The sequence below is a fragment of the Buceros rhinoceros genome, unplaced genomic scaffold (genome assembly GCF_000710305.1).
Source record: "Buceros rhinoceros silvestris isolate BGI_N320 unplaced genomic scaffold, ASM71030v1 scaffold33095, whole genome shotgun sequence".
In the NCBI taxonomy this organism is placed as follows: domain Eukaryota; kingdom Metazoa; phylum Chordata; class Aves; order Bucerotiformes; family Bucerotidae; genus Buceros; species Buceros rhinoceros.
The window spans coordinates 1-25,539 of record NW_010415160.1 but is presented as its reverse complement, the minus strand read 5'-3'; the positions used below and the strand labels follow the sequence as shown (position 1 = coordinate 25,539).

General features: G+C 44.2%; 1 protein-coding gene across 2 annotated transcripts in view; it reads right to left on the bottom strand.

The window, feature by feature from the left end:
- Positions 1-25,016, bottom strand: part of SETD5 (SET domain containing 5) — a 40,521-nt gene extending 15,505 nt beyond the window's left edge. The window contains exons 1-16 of one of the 2 annotated variants that reach the window (XM_010137320.1): positions 24,834-25,016; positions 20,937-21,042; positions 19,857-20,068; positions 19,478-19,536; positions 18,897-19,084; positions 17,844-17,882; positions 16,064-16,306; positions 11,071-11,219; positions 10,635-10,752; positions 10,105-10,214; positions 9,573-9,819; positions 9,287-9,370; positions 7,038-7,301; positions 5,861-6,181; positions 3,999-4,241; positions 316-445 (exon numbers count right to left, since the gene is read on the bottom strand). In XM_010137320.1, coding sequence (XP_010135622.1) covers positions 316-445; positions 3,999-4,241; positions 5,861-6,181; positions 7,038-7,301; positions 9,287-9,370; positions 9,573-9,819; positions 10,105-10,214; positions 10,635-10,752; positions 11,071-11,219; positions 16,064-16,306; positions 17,844-17,882; positions 18,897-19,084; positions 19,478-19,536; positions 19,857-20,068; positions 20,937-21,042; positions 24,834-24,904 — 2,584 coding nt within the window. In that variant the 5' untranslated portion in view covers positions 24,905-25,016. The remainder of the gene's footprint in view (positions 1-315; positions 446-3,998; positions 4,242-5,860; positions 6,182-7,037; positions 7,302-9,286; positions 9,371-9,572; positions 9,820-10,104; positions 10,215-10,634; positions 10,753-11,070; positions 11,220-16,063; positions 16,307-17,843; positions 17,883-18,896; positions 19,085-19,477; positions 19,537-19,856; positions 20,069-20,936; positions 21,043-24,833) is intronic. The other variant, XM_010137321.1, reaches the window with a different exon arrangement.
- Between the last annotated feature and the right edge of the window lie 523 nt (positions 25,017-25,539).

The following is a 25,539-nucleotide window of genomic DNA, read 5'->3' as shown; positions in this document are numbered from 1 at the left end:
GCTGAAAAGAGATGAAACTGTACTTCTCCCTACCCCTCAACCCTCCATTAGACAAATGATCACGTGGCACTGAGGCTGGTGATCCAAGATAAAATGATTATCTTTTCACAGAAAAATACTGAGAAATTTTACACGTGCTCAAGCTAAAATGGGTCTGCAGAAATCTGAATGAATGGCAAAGTAACATCCTCACCTGCCATAAAGCTGTGCCACCAAGCAGCAGTACACATTAAGATGTCACCCCAACTTTGTTATTCAGCAGCTTCCCCACCTTCACTCAAGGGCCCACGCTGCCCTGATGGTGCTGACACTTACCTGTGTCATCTTTGCAGATGCTGGAAGAACTGCTGTTCTCGTTACTTTGGTATAGACACTGGGTTCTGTTCTCCTGCGGTGCTGGTGAGGTCTGAGTCATCCCCTCTTCCAGGGCTTGTTTGATCCAGCGCTGAAACAGAACGAGACTACATAAACGTGCAACCCCTCCAGTACTTCCTGTGTAGTCTTGCAGGATGCACTCAGACTCCTACACCTCAGTGCAGCAGGGCAGACTGCTCAGACCACTGGTACTACCTCCTTCACACGCGTTCAGATGTTAGGAACCTGTCAGAACACAGCTCTTAGCACGGGGCCTACACCACTTACTGCGATGGGGCTGGCTATGTGCTCTTGGTGACATGTATGGTGGGGGTCAGCGGTCTCCAACAATAACACAAAGGTAAGTAAAGAGCAGATTATAAATAGATAAAATGCAAAACTCTGGCAGCTATTAAAAGCAATCTTAATTATAAGAAAAGGGAGCTAAATGTGATGAACTACCTTAAAACCCTGATTTTTGAAAAATAGCTGTTTCCTACCCACTGTCCCCCGCTCCACCAAGGCATAGAGCTTAACATAGATTCTGCTCTAACAATTCCATCAGAGAAATGGCTGAGTTTAACCACATAACAATTCTTCCAGGACTGTGCTTGCTGCCAGAGACAAAAAAGCACAAACATCTAATAAAACACAAACAGCAGTTTTTAAGTGGGCTAATACAAGAAGAGAATGAGAGGCAAATCTTTTCTTCAGCTGCTAATAAGAGATAAAAGTCACAGAGGTCTTCTGAATATGGGCAATAGAGAATGTTTTACATCTCATGCAAGTGAACATGAATTGAAGTTGAAGCAAATCAGCTGCTGCAGTGGGTGTGCTAGTCCTGTATCTTGATACAAACTGACTCCTGATGGCAAGCAGGAAACCTTTGCTTACTTCACTGTAAAAAATATCTGCCACAATATAAGAGAAAACACGCAAGTGATTCAGTAAAATGACAGCAAACTGCTGAAAAAAATCCCAAACTAATCTGCGCTTGTGTAGATTACTCGAGGGACTCACTTTACCAGCCTTTTCTTCTCCCAGAGAGGTTTAAAACCCTAAGTTTACCTTTCAGTAATCCACAGTTCATCTGCGTGCCAGCAATACGTATCCTATTAGAGATACACACATGTCTTATGATTTGTCAAATCACAGAAGTGCATCAAACTCAGTGGCCACAATCCTCAAAGCGAAAACTTCATTGTGAGGATGAAGAGCAGGCGACGGAAAGCAGGCGACAGAATCTCTTTCGACAGCCTTCACTATGCAGACGTTTCTCCTCCGTTCAGCTGTAACTCAACGGATTCCACTGCGGCCACCAGGAAAAACGAGAAGTGCCAGCCAAGTCTGGAACACTGCTACCTCAAACGTGGCATCTGCTCTGACAGCCAAGTCGCTGTACAATGTGATTAACGTGAGCAGGTTATACAGCTCAGTTTTCTTGCGAGGTTCAGACACTGGCATGCTCTGGATGCAAACTGAGATCATCAGCTGAGGGTTTCTGGCACAGTCCTCAGTTAGTTTAAGGAAGAGGCCTCCTGACAATCCAAGAAAATATGTGATCTATTCCAATAGCCTTTATAAATCAACCTTCTGAGTAGTCAGAAGCAGACAAGAAAAAGTTCAGGTCTTGAGAGAGCAATGTCATCAAGTTCTGGACCATTCCTAGAACTCAGCTGGCTAAAAAGAAGGTCTTACCTGTAAGAGTTTTCTACACGTTGCTGAATACGAGAAGCAAACTTCTTCTGCATCTCCAGACTGTTAGTGATAAAACCACCAAATGCTACCAAGCATTTACCACAAAAAAGCTAGGGAACTCTTATAAAGTGGAAGAAACTCCTTCCTAGAACAGTTACCAATTATTTACTTTAAAAATGTAGAAATCTAACAAATTACTTCCTGCAACATCTGTTCTGGACACAGAAGCTTTCAGTATTCTATTAATTCTTCAGATCATGGAAGAGGAAGTGTACTTAAGTTTTCAGATGATGCCAACCTGCGAGAAACAAGAACATACTAGAAGACAGTATTCAAGATCTTCCTGCTAAATTGGGAAATAGATGGAGAAAACCCAGGATACAGCTCAGCACAGAACAGAACAAAGTACGATATAAAGCCAGAGGCAATCTTACAGGATAGAAAACTAATGGACTGTTCTAACTAACATAGTAAATCATGAACTGAACATGAGTCTAAATCAACCTGTCAAAGAAAAGTCACTCATCATGCTGTGATGCACAAAATGGGTTTAGGCTACAAGACCCAGAGCAACTTTCTGGTTTGAAAACACCCAACACCGCAACACAACACCCAGTTTCGGACACTCAGCTTCAAGGAGGATGTGGCCTAAATGTAAGTCACCCACAGTGAGACTAGTCCATTCCCTCCCAGCAGTGAGAATTACCACATGGCTGAAAACAGCCAAACATAGCACGAGATGGGAAGACTTGTTCCCTGACAACAGTTTTCACTGAACTGTGCACTTGCTGGCTGGCTGTAAGCAAACACACCAAGCAGAGAACTTGACGCAGCTCTGCAGTTTTGCTCTGGATGCTTCTCTCGTTCTTCACTGAAGCTCCAAGACACTGTCCAGGTTCAAAAAAAAGGCTCAAACCTTACAGTTCTCAGCTTAAAGATGCATGGGGAGATTGCCCAGGCACATGGAAACAAACATGATTTTGTTCTTACGAGTATGTACGAACCATCAAGAGTCTTACCTATGAAGGAAATATCCATTAGAGATCTTAGCTTCTTTTTGTAGGTGCCTGTTAGGGCATGACAACAAAGTGGCTGAATGTAGAAACAGCAAAGCTTCTCTCTAGAAAACTCCCTCAAAGGAAGGCAAAGAAACCAGGACATGGTACCTGACTTTGAAAGCTACCAAGACCAGAAGATCAGAAAGGACTTCCATAAAATCGTTCTTAGGTAATCACACAGGAACATCTGAGCAAAGCTGACCGATGACAGGCAAAATGGATTCTGATAGAAATAGGACTGAGCAAACTAACCTGAGCCATTGCTTCCCTGTGGATGGGTAAGTGCCAGCATTTACTGGCCACATACCATCTCTGGAGGAATGAAGTCTTCAGCTGGGCTCAGTTCAGGCTTCCTGCACAGCCACAAGTATCTGTTATATGTAGACAGTCTATGATCCAAACAAAGAGCTGGGGGCTTGCTCTTATGAACAGGCAAACTTGAAGCTTTGCTAAACAACAGAGGATCTCCAAAGACAATGGATCTTGACTGAGGCACTGTACTCTTTTGTAACACTGTCCTATCCCCACAATGCCAACCATCCTTTGACAGTAAAAGTAGTAACATAAAACATTCCAAGGGCAACTAAAACTCCTTGAGTCCCATATGCTGGATAATAAACAGCCACTGCAGATTTGAAAGTACATGTTTCTAAGAGGAGTGTCACAGAACAGTTGTTCTGCCATGGTAAAAGGTGAGGATGAAAACTGAACCCCAGCTAGAAGAGGGTCAGCAGCCATAGCCTGGAGACTGTATCGACACACCAGGCAAGGCCATCTCAGCAGAAATACACTGAAATTGGCTCAAAGAGGACACAATAACTTCACAAGGGTGTCAGTAAGAGCTTGACGAGTTCATAGCCTCTGAAGGTAAGACATGAGCAAACATACCTTTTTACAGGAGCTGTAAATTCCATCCAACTGAAAGGGCCTTCGACGTCTCTCAGGGTTGAAAGGTGAACCAAAACGAATGTAGTGTTTAGGTGTGGTACAAATTAGCGGGGAGTGGATGAGACCTGGCAACATATTTAGGGTAGTTGCCAAAACCGTTGGGTCTGTAGTAATGCGCAGAGGGCATTCAATAGGGCACTCCTGCTTCTCTGCCTTGTCATTCAGCCATTCGGTAACAAGATACTGAAGGAGAAAACACAGGTGTCAATGCAACCAGCGCAGGTGAAGAAGGAAGGCAATAAGGCACAAAGTCATATGGGGAAGCAACGCTCAGGTCAGTCTGCATGTGAAAACCTCCCTCCTCTTCAACAGGACAGAACACAGCCAGGACTGCCTGCATCAAACCCAATTCTCGCCTGCTGCAGGCACAACAACAGCTAATCCAGTTTTACAGAAGGAGCTCGATTTTATGCTCTATTAATCTTATTAGAAGGTCTTCCCAAAACTTGGTCACTTTGTTCAAAACTAGTTTCTAGCTGCAAGGCTAACTGTATTAATGGCTAATTTATGCTCAGCATGTGGCAGCTGCTCAATAGCTTCTGCAACTTTTCCTCTTTTTCCTCACAAGTTTCTCCCAGCTTGTACATCGTAGTCTGCAGTCATGTTCCCTCTTGGTGTTCAATTCTAAGCTGAAAGCCAGCCTCTTCTCCTTTGTCCTAAACAAATACCCCCAGCCTGCCCTCTCACCCCATCCCAAGAAGATACTGCCACTGATTCCCACACCAAACACATTTTTAAGCTACTCTAAAATTATTTTTAAATTCCAGTTGATCTTTACTACACAATGGCTCCACTTTTCTCTCTTCATTCTCTTGCTAGTATAGACAAGGGAACCTCTGCCTTACTACACTTCACAAGATGCACACCCTGGTTATTTCAAGGTGGTTCTGTTAGGGTTTTTTTGTTTGTTTTTTACACAAGTCTCACTACACTGCTATGATGTTGGACTTAAGGTAACTTTTTTAGTTGACATTCTTTTCCTCCTTGCTCCTAAAACACTGGGAATACACAGAAAACTTCCTGAGACCACATGCATCCAACCTTTTCTAACAAACATCCTTTGTTTTCAGCCCAAAAACCAATGCTCTTTTCTGAAGCACCAGCATCCAGTTTTTAAATGCCAGCTACGCCACCAGAGCTGGAACAGCCACTTCTGCATGCTGCCGCCAAAAGCTTTTGCTGGCTCACTGTACACAGATTCAAACACACCAGCTCTCCCCATCTTTCTATCAGTACCTTGTTCTCCTGCAAGAACAACACAAACAGCTTATTGTCCTCTTGGCCTTTGCCAGCCACCTCCCAAGCCTCTACTGCCCACCACGCCAGTACTGAGACACCTGCTTTTTGCTTCCCTCACCCAGGGCTCAGCTCCTATCACCCAATTCCTTATGTTGCCAAGCCCCTCCAACCCTTCTCTCTCGGGGCTCCTCCAATTGGAAGCAGTTTCTTCCCTGCATACATAAAGCTGTATCATTTACCTCTTCCTAGACTCTTTGCTGTACCCAGAAGCGAGACCCTCCCTGTTGCACCTGTATGTCTCTGTTGGTATCTAAGGTCTATGTAGACTTACTGTAAAGATTAGCTAGTATCCTTCTCTGTTCTTTGTGTGTACAGGGCTGAGCAGCCAGGTTCTGACCCATGATGAGAGCTCTTACTGTACTATTTGTTCTATAGTAGCTAAATATAAAGTCACGTAACTCCAACTATTTTGAAGAACTGTTTTCTCCGAGCCAACTGTTCTCCAAAGGCCACACAAAACCTATTTTTCCTCCTCTCCAGTTTGAGCACTTGATCATATTTACCTTTTTAGTTTTGGGGTACTTTACTGCAGCTCGATTAGACTGAGATCCTGCAGCCAGGGTAGCACTTGGGTCAGATCCCGCCAACTGTCTGCCTTCTCCTGGACCTTCCACATTGCTGACATCTGTTGCGGTTACCAAGCTGGCAGTGTTTCCTTCCTCTGGGACAGCCTGTGCGAGTTCAGCTTGCTGGGAACTGGCTTGTTTCTGCCTCCTCAGTCTTTGTGCTGAACTGGTCCGGTATCGAGAGAAGCGACTTTTTGGTCGGGGCCTGGAGGGTTTTGCTGGAGCTGGCTTAGTAACTGTTTTCTCAGGGACAGCATCCTAGGATATAAACTGTCGTTAGTCCGAGCATCTCTAGGAGTATTCCTTTTCTCTGCATGTGGAATCAAGGACTGAGATTTATTTATTGACACTACATGACTCATCTGGTTGCACTCTGTTCGTATGGGCTCACAAGATGGTTTCTGGGACCCTTCTAAACCACTGGCACATTATTGTTTTGTCTGCTGTGTTCTTACAGGGGTCACCCAGAACATCATCTTAAGGAAGAAAGCAACAGTATTAAACCTGCCGCTTGTCTCAAGGCAACTGCTCTTACTCCTGATCCAAGGTGACGTGTCATTCCAGGCAAGTTTCTGGGCCTTGCCATATAATGGGAAGATGTGCACCCAAAGTAGACTGGGCCAAAAAAAAAAAAAAAGAACAATAATTCCTCAGTCACTAGAGCGACGCATCCAACTTAAGCTCACACCAGTTCAACAGGGGCCGACCTGGTGAAGGAGCTGGGCTTGTTCAGCCCAGAGAAGAGAAGACTTAGGGGCACCTAACAGCAGTCTTCCTCCATCCAGACTGAAGCCTCCAGGGAGATGCAGCAGTGCGTCACCTACATATACTAAATGAGGGGTTCAGGCCAGATACAAGGCAACATTTTTTCATCATGAGAACAGTCATGAATTGGAAGAGGTTTCCCAGAGGGGCTGTGCAATCTCCAGCCTTGGAGGATTTCAAGACAAGATTGGGTAGAAGCCTCGCCAACCTACTCTGACCTCAGAGTTGACTCTGCCTGAACGCAGAACTGATTAGAGACCCCATGACACTCCTCCCAACCTGAATGATCTTCAGTTATGCTGCATCTGAGATTGGTACAAGCTATTAAACAGTCCTATCTTTGTCTTACCGCTACTTGTGAAGACCGTCGTGTGTTCACCCCAGTACTGCTGTTACTGTTAGATACATTTGGAGCAGGAGCACTCAGTGCTGAACTTCCATCTTCAGTTTCAGGAGTCTCTGTTTTTATTTCCTCCAGCTCTGGAGCTTCAGAATTGATGTTGATTTCAGCATCAGTGCTGTTACGGTCTGATGGTTGTTCTCGTCTCCTCTTTCTCTTCTCCAAGTTTTCAAACATATGCATGATGGCTTCTACCTTTCTGTCTTCCCGGGACTAGAACACAAGAGTAAATTTAAGTCAGCACTGCAAATCACGCCAAAGAGGCCACAGCAAGGACAGATACGGGACGCAGCAGAGGAAGGAGAACAACTGTCATTGCTATTTGACAAGAGCCAGAAATGGGATAGAGAGAAGGAATTCTTTCAGATATTTGCATTTTTCAACATGGCAAATTTCCCAGGAGAACAATAACAGAATCATGTGTTCTTGGAGTAACTAGAAGAACTAGACTTTGCTCTTAAATAGCACCACATAGTTACTACTGGGTTATATTCATAAAATCGCCACAAGGAAATGGGTCATTTCTGAAAAACGAAAAACCACATAATAAAGAGTGAAGGGGTGACTTGGAAATAAATACAGCTACTAGCTAGCGACCAAACATTAGAAGCAAACAGAAGCCCGGAGGCAATAGAAGTGAATCAGCAGTTTGCAGCAAGTATAAGACACTGAACAAACTGATTAAAATGATGCAGATTCATTCCTTCCCTCATGTCAACAGATCACCCAGGCTCAAAAATAAAACCTCTTGTCTAAGCAGCTTACATAGTGGATAAGAAATTAGAACCTAAGAGAAGAGAGAGGCAAAACAAAGGTATTTTTTAGGTAAACAGAAAGGACAGGAAACCTTATAATCTAGCTGTGTCAGAAATAATTGATAATTATGCACGTAAAAGGCCCAGTACAATGCTGCAGTGACTGGCAAAAACCAGGCAGAATCAAAGTGAATCAAGTGAATTTTAAGAAGTGGGGTCAAGTGCCTTCTGAGACTTGTCATGGAGGAGAAAGTATCTTGACGTACACAGCAGTGTGTACTCAGTCACAGTGGCCTTTACAGGTTTCTGCTCAAAAATATTCACCACACACACAAAAAAAATAGAGACCGGGAAAACTATAGATATCTGATACCAAGTATAGAAAACTGAATCTCATTAAAAGAGATTAACTGGTGCAACGTACAGGAACAGGGCTTACAGGCTCATGGGAAACTAACACTTCACACAGTCCTCTTGAACTATACACTGTCCCAGAAAGAGATCAGCTTCCCTGCATTAAAACGAAATCTTCCCTCCGAGCTTAAGGCCAGTCTGACGCTGACTGCTCTGACTGTTTTATCTTGCCTGTTGTAAAAAACGCAAGAGATAATCCAAGGATCTCTCCACAGGATGGCCCTCAGCTCTGCAATTTGCTGCCTTATCTAAACGTTTGAAGCATTCTCAGGAAATTTACACATGATCCATAACTTCAGTTAGAGAAACATTAAGGTATTTGCTGAAATGAAACCCTTAACTCCAATACATTTGTTGGCTGGTAGAAGGATGGGAGCACTTCTTTCCTTCTTCCTTGGGTTTTCGGTTGGTTGGAGTTTTTTTGTTTTGTGTAGGTTTTGGGGGGTTTTTTTGATTGGTTGGTTTGGGGTGTTTTGTTGGGGTTTGTTTGTTTTTGTTTTTAAATTAATGAATTAAGTAGAGCCAGAATGGCTCCATTTACGTGCATAAAACATTCTAACCCAGGAAGCAATCCTTGGTCCCATAAAAGGCACAAGTGAAAACCCAGCTCTACTTAGCAGAGAAGGTGGCTAGGAAGGGACTCTGTCAGCAGAGGTCCAAGAGAAGTATTATTTTGATCAAGAAGACTGATTAAGAAACGACAATTTGGAAGCACAAAGGGATTTCCTAATAAAGAATGTAGCGAATATTGTTGACTTGTGCCAATAGTGCTGGTCTACCCCTCGTGTTAACCCGCCCTATACCTTCCGATCTGTAGTACCCAAACATACATCCTGTGATGGGGAGTCAGCCTGGGTGGGTTTTGGTTGTTTTGGTTTTGTTTTTTTTTTAAAATCTTTAAATCAAATTGCTGAAGACCACTGACAGTTGGAATTTGTGTCGAACAAGTGAAATAACCAACTGGACCTGTTGCTCACCACATGGAGCAAGTCCTAAGGGGATGATAACCAGACTGAGAAAGATACTTGCCCGTCGGCTGTGGACCAAGGTTTCCTGTTCATCTACAGTCTCCTCTTTCTCCCCTTCTTGTTTCTCCTCCTTCTCTGCCACCACCTGAAAAAGAAGCCCAGATTTAGTATGTAGAAAATCCAGTAAAGTTTTAAAGCTATGAAGATTCCTCTGTTAATCTAAGGTGCTAGAGGTTTAAAAAAGTCCTCCTGTAGTTTCTGTTCTGAAGATCCCTGTGCTGTATTGGATCAGATTCCAACACCACTGAATGATAAAAATATATATACCGAAGCATCAAGGGTTTTACCTCATTGTCACTGACTGCTGCAGGTCCCTCAGGAACCTCCTCTGTTTGCTGACTGCCGTTCTCATCCGAGGCAATGCCCTGCTGTTCCATTTCTAGTTCCTTTCGACGGGCTTTTCGCCGACGTGTTTCTGCCCCAATCAGTGTGCCTAAAACAGGTGGAGGTAGGTGTTCTGCAGCATTTGGGCTACGTTTCTGCACAGGGCAATTCCGGTTCCCCTTGTGACACGCACAGTCCACTTTATAGTTGCTGCTCCAAAACACAAACATAATTCGTATCACTCTTCATTTCTCAACCCTTATACAGAGACATTCAATGCATCTCCTACTAAACATCTCACCACGTGCCAAAGCAAGGACAGCAGGCTACCTTATGGCCTCTATTGTAGAATATGCCAGCAGAACTGGACAGAATAGCCGGAAAATGCAATTCAGCAGAAAACGGAGCAAAATGTAGAATGCGAGGAAAGGGCTGGAGGAAGATGTCCAGTCCTGGAGGGCAGTGGAGAGCTCCCGGGCGAGGTGAAGGACTCACCAGATGTTGTACTCATAGTCAAAGGCGATGGTAACCTCTGTGTCCTTGGCAATGGTGGCAACAGCATAGATACACAGGTGGATCATCCCATCAGCAATCACATGACGGACCTTGTTAAACAAAGTAGAGAGGAACTATCATCTCCACAAGCTGCATTCTTACTTCCAAGAGGGAAGTCTCCTTCTGTAAAGTAGCTCTTATCTATTCCATGAATAATTATCCTAAAACCTCCACAGGGAAAAGCCTGCTTTGCTGCTCTTGTCTCATCCTGTGCTTTTCCAATTACACTTAGTATCACCTGCTTACCCTATCATTCTGCAGTGAAAGGAAAGCCATAGAAGAAACCTCTTCCTTCCAAAAAACCCCAAATGTTCTCATCTTCCAAGTATAAACCATCAAACAAGAAGAGATACAAAGAATTTACCCCATTTACTGTACTTAAAGTGCAGTAACATTCATAAAAAGGGGATGCACTACGCCTGGGTAAACATGTTATTTGCAATTACAGTGATGGTGAAGAGAGAATTTACCTCTGCATTTGGAGTGCAGGAACGCCTGATGAACCTGGCATCATTACCAAAGGTGCGGGCATCAACACACATCTCAACGCCATTGAACTTGGAGTAGAACAGCACAAAGGGATATGGCCTGGAGAAGCAACAGAACGTCTCAACCCAAAACACCCAGTTCCCGCAGCACTTACATCCCTCACAGCACTGATGGAAGCGCTGCTTCCAGCACACCTTGCACTGGATGCTTAGGCACTTCCATAACCACAGTTTAACAGATCTGCTGCAGTGGGTTTTGGTCCATAAGCAGAGCATCAAGCTGAGGCTGTATATTCCATTTCACATTTCTATAGCTGGCACAGCTGACAAGGGCCCTGTAAACATGCATTATCCCACAGAGACACTAGTCTCTCTGTGCCATGATGCTCTCATACTAATCACCTCATAGTACTCTTACTTTTTGAAGAAATGCCCATTGACCTCGAATTGCTGTCGTAACATAACCTTCCCTCGATACTCAATTATAAGGGTATCTAGTGCCAAGTCTCTTGCTGCCCTCAGGATCTTCCGGTGCTTCTGAACCCGAGTCACCCTTCCCAGCTGCAGCTGTAAGAAAACCAGAGCAAAATAGGAGAATTTAAACCCAAGGCCTCTAACCCGTGAAGAATATTTTACCTACTTATGAAGAAAAATTACTCTAGTAGTAACACACATAAACTCTGTCGGGTGAATATATTGTTCATTCAGTAACAATTTAGTAGCAACCTTAATAATATTTATCAAATGCAGAGTATTTACTCCTTTCCTTCCACATTAAGTCTCACAAGTCTAACAGACCAAGTATTTCAGTCTTGCAGCTAGGAGGCATAACCAGACCTGTCAGTTGCTGCTTACAGAGAACTGCTCTGCAATTATGACCACTTTCACAGCCAGAGTAACTCAAATCTTCTCTAAATTGTGGGTTGTCACATGTTCAGGGGAAAAAACCCAACTTTTTCCTTCTGCAGAGGATGGTAAATTCTAGCTAACAGGCCAAAGACCTAAGCTGGCAATTTCTGTCTCCATCTAGAAACTTCTCTTCATCTGCCTGCTCAACTACTGCTGTGGATTTTTTATTTTTTAACATGAAGAAATACATGCGTGCTAACGCCCACAGCTCTATTACAATGGATTTTCACAACACTGCGTCCTGACAGTATGAAACCACAACATTCTTTAAGCACAGACATACACATATGACACGTTTTACAGAATAATGGAAGGGACAGGAAAAGCACTAGAGCACAGGAAAGTCTTCCACAAAAACAAACTTTCCTTGCTTAACAGAGTGAAACCCTCTGCAAGTAAAAATGATGTGAAGATGGCTGGCTGCCTCACCACAAGAGCTGTGCCTGCTCTTTCCTAAGCGTGCTATTCACTGTGCATAAGGACCCGGTTCTGACACTCTTCCGGAGTGAATTGAGGTGTAAGTGTTCTTACTTCAGTAATAATGACAGTCATCTATCTAAAGGAGAAAAAAACCCACAAGGTCTTATTAAAAGGAAACTCCCAACTATTCCCAATAAAACCCTGTTAGAAACAGCTACTGAGCAATCTGCTCAAACGGGTAAAAATCACATCAGCTTAAGAAGGGGCTCAGTCTGCACAATGACAGACGCATGATGTTCTAACCTTGTGAAAATAGAGGTAATGCCTGAAGGCAGCACCCAGCACTGGGAGCCAAACAAAAGCCTCCGTACCGACCATGCGAAAGCATTGAAGCACAGAGTCTATGGAATCTTCTATGTGCTCTGAATCAAACCTCTTTGGGAGGAAGATGACTTTCACTGTTCTAATATGACATAATACTGCAGATCTTGTATCAGTCAGTACAGTAAGATCTCTTTGTCGACTTCTCTCACTCAGGTCCAGGATAAAGACAGCTTTATTAAAATATTCATTTGAAACCAGTGCAGATGGGAGTAATGGTCTTGCTACTCCAGATCTCCTAAGAGATATATCCAATGCCACATTCATCGTGCCTACGGGGCATATCTCTTTTTCACAGTGACAATTGGAAAAACCTGTATGTACGTACTGGAGACTCTGAAAAGCCTTGCAGGGTGTTATTCACCTCTTCCTATCTCAGGTCCTGATACAAGCTCACAGAGGATTCTCCAAGTCCACTGAGCAGGCACAAAAGAAACCACGTTGTTTCCAGACTACGAAGCCACGCTGCTGGCCCTGATTTCTGACCAACAAACCCATGATGCAAGTGAACTGTAGGATAAGACTATTTACATTGCTGAGAGTAGTGGCTAAATTGTTTGAAAAACATTGGATACACTTCGTACTCTCCAACTGGGCTAACAGAGGATAAATAAATGGGACTAGATTTGTTACTGTGTGAAGAAGGAGATAAGGAGAAAGTATCTGAAGTTAGCAGATAAATTAGGACTGAGAAATGAACAATTTTGTTTCTATATTACCACTTGTTTACTACTATAATCAGCTTCTCATCTAAGCTGGTCCTATGCAGAAGGGTTGGAGCAGATGACCTTCAGTGGCTCCTTCCGACCTAGATTATTCTACTACTCTGTCAAATTCTCGGAGAATCTTTCAGAGTTGCCAGTTAACGTCTGGCAGCTTTCACTCTCACCTTTAGCCCATGACTGACTTGTATTGCTGTTCACCTGATGCTGGAAAACAACTTGGGGAACACAAGTGGGCTAAGATGGGGTGGTGGGAGGAGAAGAGAGCCCATGAAGGAAAGAGAAGCTCTGCATCTGTAAAATCTAACAATTATCTGAGTATGGTAAAACAGGGATGATCTCATAGCTCTTCTGATAAGACCCTAGCTCAGCTTGTTTTCATTCTCTGAATTTAGAAATATGAAGAGGATTAGCTGCCATGCTTTCATGTGTGAAAAGAACAAATGATTTTATTCGTGTCATAGGCTAGGGATTGCTGACTGCTAATCAGACTGGTATGTTTGCAGAGCAACATCTGCATAATACTCAGTGGCTTTATTTTATGGAGGCCCTTTCGCTCTTCACTTCAGAATGGGAAATCAATCAGGGGTTTGAGCTCAACTCAGCAGTTATCAGAGGCAACAAAGGGCAAATACTGACCCTGGGTTTGGTTTGGCAACACCAGGCAGAAAAGTGATTCAGAGTTTTCAGTCTGTCGAGCACCTGGCAGCAGCCAGCACTAAGATTATTTTATTCTTGATACTGAATAGCTTCATGCTTTCACAAGTTTCCCTTTGCAACATCAGGACCATTGAGAATTGGTTTACCCAAAACATTCCAATCATCAAAATCCCATATCCTGTACGTGTAACTCTTAACACATCTTTCCCTATTCCTCCTGGCTTGAGGAAGCTTTCTTCTCTTTTTTTTAAGTACACACATGCATCATTGTTTACCCAAGCCAAACAACTCTCTCAAGTGTGAGAGTATGCAGAGCATATAAACCATTTTATTTTTATTCCCTTCTCCTCTCTCCAGAGTCTTCATGGCCAAATAAAGCAGTTACGATATCCATCTTCTATACACAGCTGCTATCTGCATATTGACATAACCTCCTTAATTTTTTTCTAGCTCAAAGTACCTACTTCCTTATCTCCCAGAAAAGCTACTTTTACAGTACTGACACCTGGTTAAAAGACAACTGCTGCAAACCAAAAAGCCTTCTCAGTTTGTCTAACAAAGATGAGACAAGTGAGCGAAATGAAAATGTAAAGCACAGGATGGGAGACCAGGCACTCCACACCTGCACAGGCTGTCCTCCTCGCAGCACTCCACGGCCATCTGCTGAGCAGAGCCAACAAGGACGTACGGGCTGACAAGCAGCAGCCCAGGACAGCCACCTGGTCTTTCCTCAATACCCAAGAGGAGCTACAAAACCACGAAGTCCCTTTACACTCTCCCAGCATGTGCAATGGCAGGCACCTACCTACGGCTTTGTTTAGAGTAATTGCAGCTCACGCTGAGGTTTTTGCAACTTTCTATCTTTCTGTTTGTTTGGTATGTATTGCATTTGGAGTCTTCTGATTTGGAATACTGGGCAGTTTTCCCTGCAGGAAAACCTCTGCCTGTACAGGGAAGGGAGAGGCGAAGAGAGCATGGCAAGAACAAGTACATTTATATCTTTTATAATCACCTGTCCCGCTGTACTCTACAAATGTGATAAAAAGAAACACCATATGTTGTTTTATTGCCTATTTCAGAACTTAAAAAAAAAACACCTCATGTGAAGAAGAATTTACATTTAGACTTAGAAAACATTAAGATTTCTAGAGAAGCAGAACTACTTCTTCCCTATTATTTTCTCAGTTGCTTTCTTTAGGAAGGCTACTCACATAACCAGCTCCCCCAGAAGTCTTATTATTGCAGAACTAGAGGCAAGAGTGAAAGGAAACTAGGTCCAGAACTAGGTTCTGCACTTTCCTTCACTAGCAATATCAGTGCTCTGCCAGAGGGAAAGGTGAGAGGGAACACGTGAACTTCACAGAGTGGTTAGTCAGCTGATATAAACAAGCAAGATTCAAGCACAAACATATACCTGATATTCGGGTTTCTGACTCTGCTCCCATTCTACAGAAGAGGTGCCCCACCACCTGTTTTGGAGCCCAATCGTTTTGGGGTTGCACCAATTTCCATTCCCCTGGACATGGAAGCCCCACAAAGCCTGAACTGAGTGGGAATGCTGCTCTCTGCTCAATAAAGCAGGGACCGGATGAAACACCAGCTGAGAAGGCCATATATGACACAAACACATCTTCTTCCTGTTTCTCCTTGTCTAAAAGTGCTCCATGAAGCTGACAAGACACCAATCATTGCCCATTTCAGAAAAGTTAGGGAGAGACAGTTTCCTGAAATCAAACGTAGTTGCGCAGTATTTGAAAGTTACCGGAGTCCAAATAATCATCCAAAATATTTAAATAATGTTGAAAGGGTCTTTAAAATAGTTTTCCACACGAGCCAGACACACACAAAAACAAAAAAAAAAAAGACAGAAAAACTCATCTAGAAAGCAGGAAATTTCCTGTCTCCAGCAGGTGACAGATCTGGTTGTGCCTCATGCTATTCCATGACCAAAAGTATTTATGGTAAAATACCCATGAACTGCATCGCAGAACTGCACAAAATATTCCCCAGGAAATTTCCTGTCTCCAGCAGGTGACAGATCTGGTTGTGCCTCATGCTATTCCATGACCAAAAGTATTTATGGTAAAATACCCATGAACTGCATCGCAGAACTGCACAAAACATTCCCACTGTAGCCACACTGATTTGGTTGAAGGTGATTCTGAATCTGTCTTGGTACTGGCACCCCTTCTGTTCCCTTTTATATCAAATCTACACTTATTGGTCTGAAATTATATGACTAGCTATGATATTGCTCACCCACGCCCACGCCTTATGTCTAGAAACCAGAGGACCCACTTCTGTCACAACGGCTCTTACCTGCATCTGGGACCCAATGACAGTGTTATTGCAGGCCAGCTCTGTTTTGTTGATTGTGTCTAGCATGGCGGTTTTGCCCACGTATTCTTTATTAGAATTTAGATGACGCTCCAGCAAGTTCTGAACATCAGCGCTGTACTGGTTAGTAAAGGCTTCTTCGTACTGATCTGTCCACAGCCGTATTCGACTCTCCCAGCCTTCGGCTGTGTTCTCATCCAAGGCGTGAGCTTCAGAAGGCGAATTCTGCAAACAGCCAAGAGTGAATGGCTCGCGCACCGCAGGTAAAACCTGTCCACAGTGTTCTGAGCGTAATGAGCATGCTATAAAAAAAGGCACATCTATTCCAAACTCAGTAAGTGTCAGTTATGAAGACACCTCTTTTCAGAACCTGCATCCACCAGGACTTTGTACAACAGCGACACTTAGAAACCTACAGAGAACTTTGTGCAGGACTAAGACTTCTTGAGAGTTGGTACTTGGCACTGCTACATACAAGAAAATTAAGCTAATACATGGTCAAAAGAAGTTTTCTAAGTCAGTTTGGAAAAAAAAGTAGATTTAAAAAGCAAAGGAACAGAACACACAAAGACAAAAAAATCTTGCGTAGGCTTGTCCTACAGTCAACCCACTCACGTCGAACATAGTGCTAGATGATGCTGACTGCATCTCAATCTTTGCAGTGACTGATGAAAAATTACTTCAGAGCCTTCTAGCTAAGTGGTCATCAGGGTTTCAAGAATGTAGAGAGCATAAGCTAAAACCCAGAGGGTTAAAATGGCAAGTCCTAAGCAGTGTAAAGAAGAGAGGGCAAAATGAGCTGATCCATTTATACCATCTTGTAAGGGATGGGAAAAAAAGAAGCTGGTAAGAAAAAAAAAAAGCTTCATTCTTTACTTGACAATAGTTGAAGTAATTCAACAAATAATATTCCAGAGGTCAGTAACTCAGCTGGCTTCATAAGGGACTGAGACGTGTGGGACAGTGACGTATTAATGACAAGGACCACTGAAGAACAATCATTATTTTCATCATGTATATTAAAAGTGTTAAAAATTCTCATGCTTTTTTACCCTCTCAAGGTACTATGGAGATAGGAGCATACAGACAGACACACCACAGGATTGTCCCGTTTGCCCTGAGCCACCTGTGAGAAGCCACTCAGCTACAGTGCTGCGGCAGATGGAACAGAGTGAACTTTAAGGCACCTCTTGTGTTTCTTAGAAACACGTTTAGCTCAAAGTGCAAGTCTATTTTTTTCATCAAATAAACTTTCTTCCAGAGAGCCACACCTACCACTATTGCAGAAGGTCTGAGAGAAATATTATTGTATTATTGTCCCATCCGTCTCCAGTAAGAGGGCGTGGAGACAATCAAGGCCACGCTGCTGGGGACTCCCAGTATTAAACTTGTGCACTACTTTGATGCAAAAGCTTAAAAGAGCTTTGATGCCATCAAATGATAACTGACCTTATAAATGAAGAGTGGCCACAACCAGTTCTATATCCCTTACATCAAACATCCCACTCCCAAGTGTCATGAATCAGACACATCCCTTGGAAGTGGATGACATTACCTTACAGAAAGCTATCTGAAGCAAAAGCAACGTTCAAGGGGCAATTCCTGTGATACCCTTTTGAATAGGCTTGCTTGTGCATGGTAAGGCTTGAGATTATTCTGAGGTTGACCCCATAATCAAAAATTCCCCAGGCAGACCAAGAGAGGCACAAAATACAGGGGAAAAACCCCACCACCAGCACAGATGGTTCTCAGTTCTACTCACCTTCATCCTCAGAGACTTTCGTGAGCCCTCTCGAAAGGCCTGTCCCCCGAACAAGGAGAGAAAGAGAGAAAAACCAAAGTATTACATATTTGCACAGAATTAGCATCCCAGAACCACACTAGAACTTACGCCAACAGACTAGCCCTTAACAAAAGGCAGCAAAAATTACAGGAGGACTGCAATGGACTCGAAAAAAAAGACTCTGCAATGCAAATCCAGTGGAAACTGCTGAAAAGCTTGATGACCAGGATTTCTGAACTAAAAAGGCCTGCTTTATACTTAGTAAAAATCTCAAGATCAAAAGCAAAACTGTCCCGACTAACCCCACTTGCTTTGGCAGAAGAAAGGGCAGGCAACAGAATCAAGCTGCTTCACAACAAAAAACCTGAAGACCTCACATGGCTCCTGCTCCCAGTCTTTTATTTAATCAGCGCCTGCCAGAAGAACTTCAAGGGAAACCTAACCTGGGGAAAATCATGGTAAAACCTAGCAGATGATAGGAAAGAACCAGCTGTTCACAGACTTGCATTCCAATATAAGCAATCCAAAATTATTTCAGTCCCCAAACCCTCACAAAGACAACAGCAAAGTCATCCCTCAGCAAATGTTCATCACTACCTACATAGTTTTCCACACAGGCACTATCTCTGTCCCTTGAAGAACAGTGCCAAGAATCTCTGCAGCCCAGATTCTTTCACACAGCCCGCTAAGAAATGCCACGCTCTCTTCATTTTTCATTCCATTCACAGACTGCCCCTTTGCCTCAAACAAACAGACTTCAAAAGCTATCTCCCCAAGTCCTAATGGAGTAGAAGGGAAAATATGTAATCAAATCCAAGCTCTGAGCATGAATGGACAGTGTTGGGAAATAAGGGTGGAGTTGCAGTAATGTAATCTTTAAACCAACAGCCATATACTCTAGCAGGTCACAAATACAAGGCGTCACATTATTACACCAGGAAGAGCAACTCCTGACAGGACAAAAGTTTGTCTACTGCCAACTTATCAACCACAACACTCTGCAGGAACTGCAGCAACTTTGTCTCACTCCACCTTGATCTTTTTGGCCTTTGGAGCAGCACGAGCTTTTTCTGTACTCCTCTTCCTCTTCTTAGGTTTGGTTCTACGGACGCGGTTGACAGTCAGCGTGATGCTTGTAGGGGTGTGCTGTGTAGCTGTGTACAGCACTGTAGAAGGAGATAGTTCTTCATCCCAGCTCTCAGTTGCACTGCTGTCCCCACCTGGAGAGAGAAGTGCTTCGTTAGTAATGTTTTTATTCACCCCAGAGAAAACAGCTTACCCTTATGACCATTCTCATCAGTAAGACTTGATGACCCTGCAAGAGCTCTTCCGCCTCAATTTTCCCACCCAAACCAGAACAGGTCTCCCTAACTTCTGGTATCTCCAGAACAGTGAGTGATGAACATTTCCCTTTTCCATTCACAAGATAATCTGATTTTCCCAAGAGCTAACTGAGGTGAGGAGGAAGGAGAGGAGAAAATCCCAGTGGCTGGGAGGCAAAGAACGGTAGCAGGCACTGATCACAGTGAGGTTACGGCAGTCAAAAGACAAAGGTTGTGTAGAAAGAAAGAAAGCTAAAGTCACCATTATCAGAATTATAACCTCAAGCTCACCTGACACGTTGTCCTGCTTCCGGCGGCGGAGTCTGATCACCTTCCCCCTGCTCATTCCTCTGCCAAAGGAGAATGCACAATTGAAGCTGGTTTGTAGGAGTAAAGTCACTTGAAATTCAACAGGATGTCACAAGGTGCGTGCCCTCAGTGGGGCCCAGGATGATAAGAACATCGATTTAACATCCTCATCTCCACTCCTGGTGCCACCAACACTTGTCAGGCTGACAACGCAAAGGAGGAGGGTCAATACTGGGTAAAGCACTGGAAAGAATGCTCCAGTTAGCAAAAGGAAGTCTGTCCCACAGCCCAAACGTGACACGGTTCGGTATGAGAAGTCAACAAAAGCAGCAGTCCAGATCTGCACTGCACCAAAGCTTACCTGCACTTTTCACACTTGAGGAGGAAACCATCTTGGGAGACACTGCAGTGGCACCAAGTGGGAATTGATTCTCCTTCTGAGGAGGTCTCACTGTCCCTGGAGTTCTCCTCATCAGGTGAGTGCAGGCCGTTCAGTTCTGCACGAGGTATAATGGTCTGGACAGGAGGAGAGGCTGGTGGTGTTGGAGGAGGAGGGGCTCCATAATTATGATCCTGAAAACGAGTATTTGCAGTACTACTTTTAATGTGAAGCTACGGTGCCTAGAAGCTGTAGTCCCAAATCCACAGTTCCCAGGTTATTATTTAACAACTGGCATAAAACAGTAGTCTGAATTCGTCCATCTACCAAGAAGGTAAAGCAATAGCTCTGAAAGATCTGAACGGTCATCTTCTGCACCAATAAATTAAATTAAAACCCTATGAAAACAACTAGGCTATTTTGACATTAACTGCTGCAATGCCAATAATCTAAGATGACATCAGTGGTCAAACACTGGAACTGAGAGATGTTTTGGAGTTTGTCTGTTGAGTTACTCAAAACCCAACCAGACAAGGTCCTGGGCAGCCAGCTCAGAGTCAGCTTGAGCAGGGGGTTGGATTATGTGACCTCAAGAGGCTCCTCCCAACCTCAGTGATTCTGTGATGTCCTGTTCATCCCCTAGTTTCAAGCCATGCTCCCACTCTTCCTGACTGTTCCTTCCTTCTCGTAGTTATAAACTACCAATATGAAAATCTGCGCAATTGAAACAAGTATAAATAGTGCACAACAGGCCAAATGGGGCATAAAATTACCACCAGGAAAATAGGATATATTCATACATATTCACACTCCATTCATATACTTCATTCAGGTAAAAATCTATCACCTAGAACACTGATAAAGCTTGCTATAGAGTATGAAAGACTATTCAAACAATAAACTCACAAATGCAAAAATGTACAGCAGAACTCAGCTGTAACTCAGTGTTCCCTAATACATAAGCCAAAACTACTAAGGCTTAACAGGCAAAGAACTATGGAACAAGGAGAAAAGAGTGAAGTAGACAGTCAAGAGCTGATTCACTGCAGAGAGAGTACTCACTGCGTAAGGCAGCCCGCGATAGCTGTGTTTCTGGGGGGCCCCATAGCCGTGGCTGGAGTACACATTCTTCTCACTGACAGCTGGACTAGCTTCCACAGACTCTGGGCTGCAGAAAGGGCCAGAAGTAAAACCCATCAATACAACATCATTTTATCAGTGCCGGCATTTCACTGCTCTTTTCTATTCAACACATGAGCTCAAAATGAAGAAACTTAATGAAATCAAGGTGTTACTATGCACTTCACCGGGCATCATGTGCACAGAAGTTGTACAGGATGAACCTGCTTTCAGAAGGAAGGAACTGAGCAGGGGCCACCCTGGATAACTCATTAACTGGTTAATATAACTGGGTCTCAATCTGGGAAGTTAAACAGATAATTAGCATGTAAGAAGCTCAGTTTCCTTATAGTTCAGGAAGTTGGGTCTAGTTCAGCATTCGTATCGGAACTCAGCCAGCCTGACTCAAACCCACTGAACAGTACTGCCCTTTTATCTCTGCAACAGCTTATTTCAAAGAACAGCTAAGCAGCTTTCCTGCATCTGCACTTGTTTCTGTCTCCCTCAGATACTGTTAGCTGAGTCCAACGTCCCGTGATAAACACTGCATGAAACCTGCAGCTTTCTCGACAGCAGCTACCGGGAGTTCAGAGATTCCTGTTACAAGAGGCAACGAAATTCATGACCCGGACAGACAGTGGCCACAGACAAATCAGATTCGTCCTGTGCTTCCTGCGGAGCAATATAGTGTACAATGTGCTGAACAGGAGATTTGCTGCTGAGGTACAATGCACCCTTCCACCACACGGTGGTGAAAAAAAACAGCAAAAAATGAAAGGTATATCCTTAGCAGAAAAGCTGCAGAAACCCTACTTAGAGAAGGGAGAGCTGCAATTCAATGCAGGGAATGTTAGATAACAAGGCTCCAGACAGAACAAGGAAACACACTGTCTGTTACCAGCAGAAGACACAAATCAGTGCTAAGCTCTGCACAGATGAGAAGTAGGGTCCATATCAGAATGTGGCAGAGTATTACCGAATCATGTCCACAAGTGAAATCTTCTTCAAAATTACAGCATGGAGCTGTGAGCAGGACAGAAAAATACAGGAAAGGAAAACTTCACCTTGGTCCTCTGCTGCTCTGGTGAGATCTTGCAGGATTCTCACTGGGTGCTACATTGTCCGCATGAATCCTGATTTAGTACTCAAACAGCAGCCACCAGCGGTCACGCATGGGGCAGTGTTTAGCCACCACCCAGGAACACTAACCCCTGTGCCCTTTGGACTTCCTGCGAGCTCTCGAAATCTCTGCTGCACTGAAGTCTGCCCCACCCTGCCACTAAACCTGATATACTCTCCAATGCACTAACCTTCTAGCCTATTCTGGAGTGAAGTGGATCTGTCTTTGCAATATAAAGGAGCAATAATTTATTACACAAAAACTGAAGAAAGCAGACAACCTTAAACCTATGCAAACTACACTTCTGCAGCTTAGGATTTAGCAGCGTGACACGATAAATCCAGTTGGTTTCCAATGTAACTACAGCAAATTGTCAAAAGCGGGAGATATAGGTGGCGATAACTCCCAGAGGATAATATTCTTAATAAAAGACTCTGTGTAGAGCTTGCCACATAATCTGGCCTTGCTGGATCCCTGCAACAGTCCTTTAGGACTTCCAGATTGGAACAGAGTTAAATCTGGTCAGGTTCAACTGTATTTTCAGAAACAATATTAGAAGGGAAAGATGCTAAAGAGCCTAAGCAGCAGATCTGTCCCCTAAGTCACCCACATTCCTAACTACAGTCAGCCTGGAATACCAGCAATGCTGCTGCAAGTACTAGCAATAAAACTTCAAGCCTGTTGGTGCAACAGTGTCCAGGGGCAACAACGCTGGGGCCCACACTTCCTCTGCAGCAACTCGCCAGGGAGCTGCAACAACTTCCAATATGCAGTCAGACTAACACGGCTAAACTACCCTGCAGCCTCCACGTCACCTGCAGATGAACACAAACACTTTTCTCTGTATCAGACGCCAAGGAAAGATGCTAAAGCTCAGCCCAAGAAGAGGGCCAGGTAGTTTTCCTTTTACCTTCCCACTGCCTTCACGATGCATGTTTTTGAAATCAATCTCTTACAAGAGACAAGAAGCTTAGTTCATGCATCAAACTAGCAGTTTCAGAGGAGGAGTGGAGGATCGCGTTAACTTTCAAAGGACACTTCAGCAGCAAGTAACAGTGCATCGATGCAAAGGCCGGAGAATAAAATCCTGGCATTCTCAAGTCTTAGAAAACATACAGAGAAACCAATTCAGAAAGCTTCAAAAGCCTTTTTTCAAAGCAATCCAGGCCAGCAGCAAGTTGGACCTACAAATTGCTTAGAACCAGGTAAAAGAGAAAACGCTTTGCAGAAGGTTTACAGTCAGTCCTTTTGATATTTAAATGGTACAAGGGACATGTGTAGATACATCTGGGTCTCCTCTCTACCATGCTCAGCTCTGAAAGCGAAATGTCTAGTACATGAGTAAACTATTTAGCACTCTTTCTCCTGTCATAAACAGTTTAAAATTCCTGCGCGTTGAACCTTTAAAGTGCTGGTGTGGGAGAAGCATGGTGACAAGCAACACTGAATGTTCAATCCTGAAAAGGGAAGGATCATATACCCACTGCAGACGAGTGACTTACTAGATTCTGACTCCCTGTTTAAAAAACATGTAAAAACACAGGCTTTAGGGTGGAATGGAGCAGCACGAAGGCGAATGCCTAGAATGGGGCCAGTGCCAAGACAGACAAAAAAAGAGCATTAGCAGTCTTTCAGAGAGTGCCCCTGTGTAGTCAAACTCTGTGGATCGTCACACCAGGGCAAGGTGGAAGGGAAAAACAATGACTCATACTCTACCCCACGGCACTTATAGCTCAAAATTAATAAGAGCCTGAAGCAGTATCTGTTCCACACTGATCAGTCTGACAAGCAGGTATGTGCACAGTAGGTACCTTTAAATAATACATGGGGGAAATCTGTCTCCAAAATGCCCTCTGTAAGTTTTTGTAAAAAGATGCTACAGTCTGTATTTCAAAGAAGGATGCAGAAAAGCAGGAGGTAGAAGCACACAGAAATAACTTGAGTCCTCCCGCTCACCCCCAACAAAAGCTGACATCCTTCTAACAAGGGTTTTAAAAGATCACAATGCAATATTTTCTGGATTCAAAATATTCCTGACTCCTGCAGAAGCAGTCTTTTAAAGAAAATGTTAAGTCCTCTCCCACAGGCCTCAGAGACAGGACTGCAGTGAGAGCCCTGCAGAGTGTCCCGTGGTGAGGACGCTGAAGGACTGCCCACCGAGGTGTGCTTCTTGGAACATGTTCAGGGGCAGAAACAAAACAAACGTGTCTACACAGACTGGTGCTGTCTCACACCTCTGGCCAAGCTCCAAAAGGGTCCAGAAATGAGCCATGTATGATTGTTACCGAGTCTGAGCTAGTAGGCTCTGCGGAGAGGGAGGCTCAGCACACTGATCTCTCGCAGAACATAGCTTTTGGAAAAGGAGCTGGCTCGTACCTTTCCAACACCAAGCATAAGTACTGCAAAAGCTCCCCGCACTTGAGTGTAGAAGACAGCAGAGTACAGACTTGCTAACCAAGCTGATATAAACCCTATGGTTGGGTGCCTCATATTGCTGGAATTCTCTTCACCACCTCCTGTGTCAAACTTACCAATCTCCATAATGCCACATTTGTTGAACACTCAAGAGTCTGTCTCTGCATTCACCTCTCACACAGCCAGTGGACCAGCTCCCCTCTCTCCCAAGTGGAGAAAGCAACAGCACCAGTCCTGCAGCTCCACTGCAGGGCAGCCCTCTGACACCCTCCCCTCCTCCTCCTGCTCCATGGGGTAACACTCACTCCGATCCTGCAGCCATGTCGGAGTAGGACGTATCTGGTGTGGTGACTCCCAGAGGGATTGCAATGCTCATGACGCCCGCCGGGGATCACGGAGTCCAGAGGGCAGCGACTGGCCGCTCCGAGGGCGGAGAGGAGCCGCAGAGCCTCGGCCAACACGTCACGGACATGGGGAAACCTAGCGGGGTAGAAACAAAGCATTGCATCTCTGTTACAGGACAAGGTCACCCTGTATACCCCTAAAGAAGGCACTCACAAGAACAGAAAAGCAGAAAGAGATTCCCATCAGTGACACGCTGCATCATTTTTAGTTAATTTTCATATGTGGAGCCAGGGAAGAGGTAGATGGTAGTAGGTAGGTGGGGTTGGTTTGTCTGTGTGTTTTTCACAGTCTTGGACTGACATGCGATGAGCTGCTCTACCATAAAGCCAATAACGATAGTTCCCCCCTCCCCCAACCAAAGTTAGGGCTAATTATCAGATAAGCGATCTATTAGCTCCTTCTCCATGTAAGCAGCAGCTGTCACCTCTCGCCCACAGCCTTCCATCACTATTTCCTAACTCCTTCCCCCAACAAGCTGCAGGCAAAGCCCCATCTGGGAGGACAATGGGACAGAGCCGAGGTGGACTGAGCTGAGACCCCTTGCTTGAGTTCAGCTTGTATTTGCATCTGCTAGCCCCACGGCAGGGGCGAGCGCGGCAGAGGGGC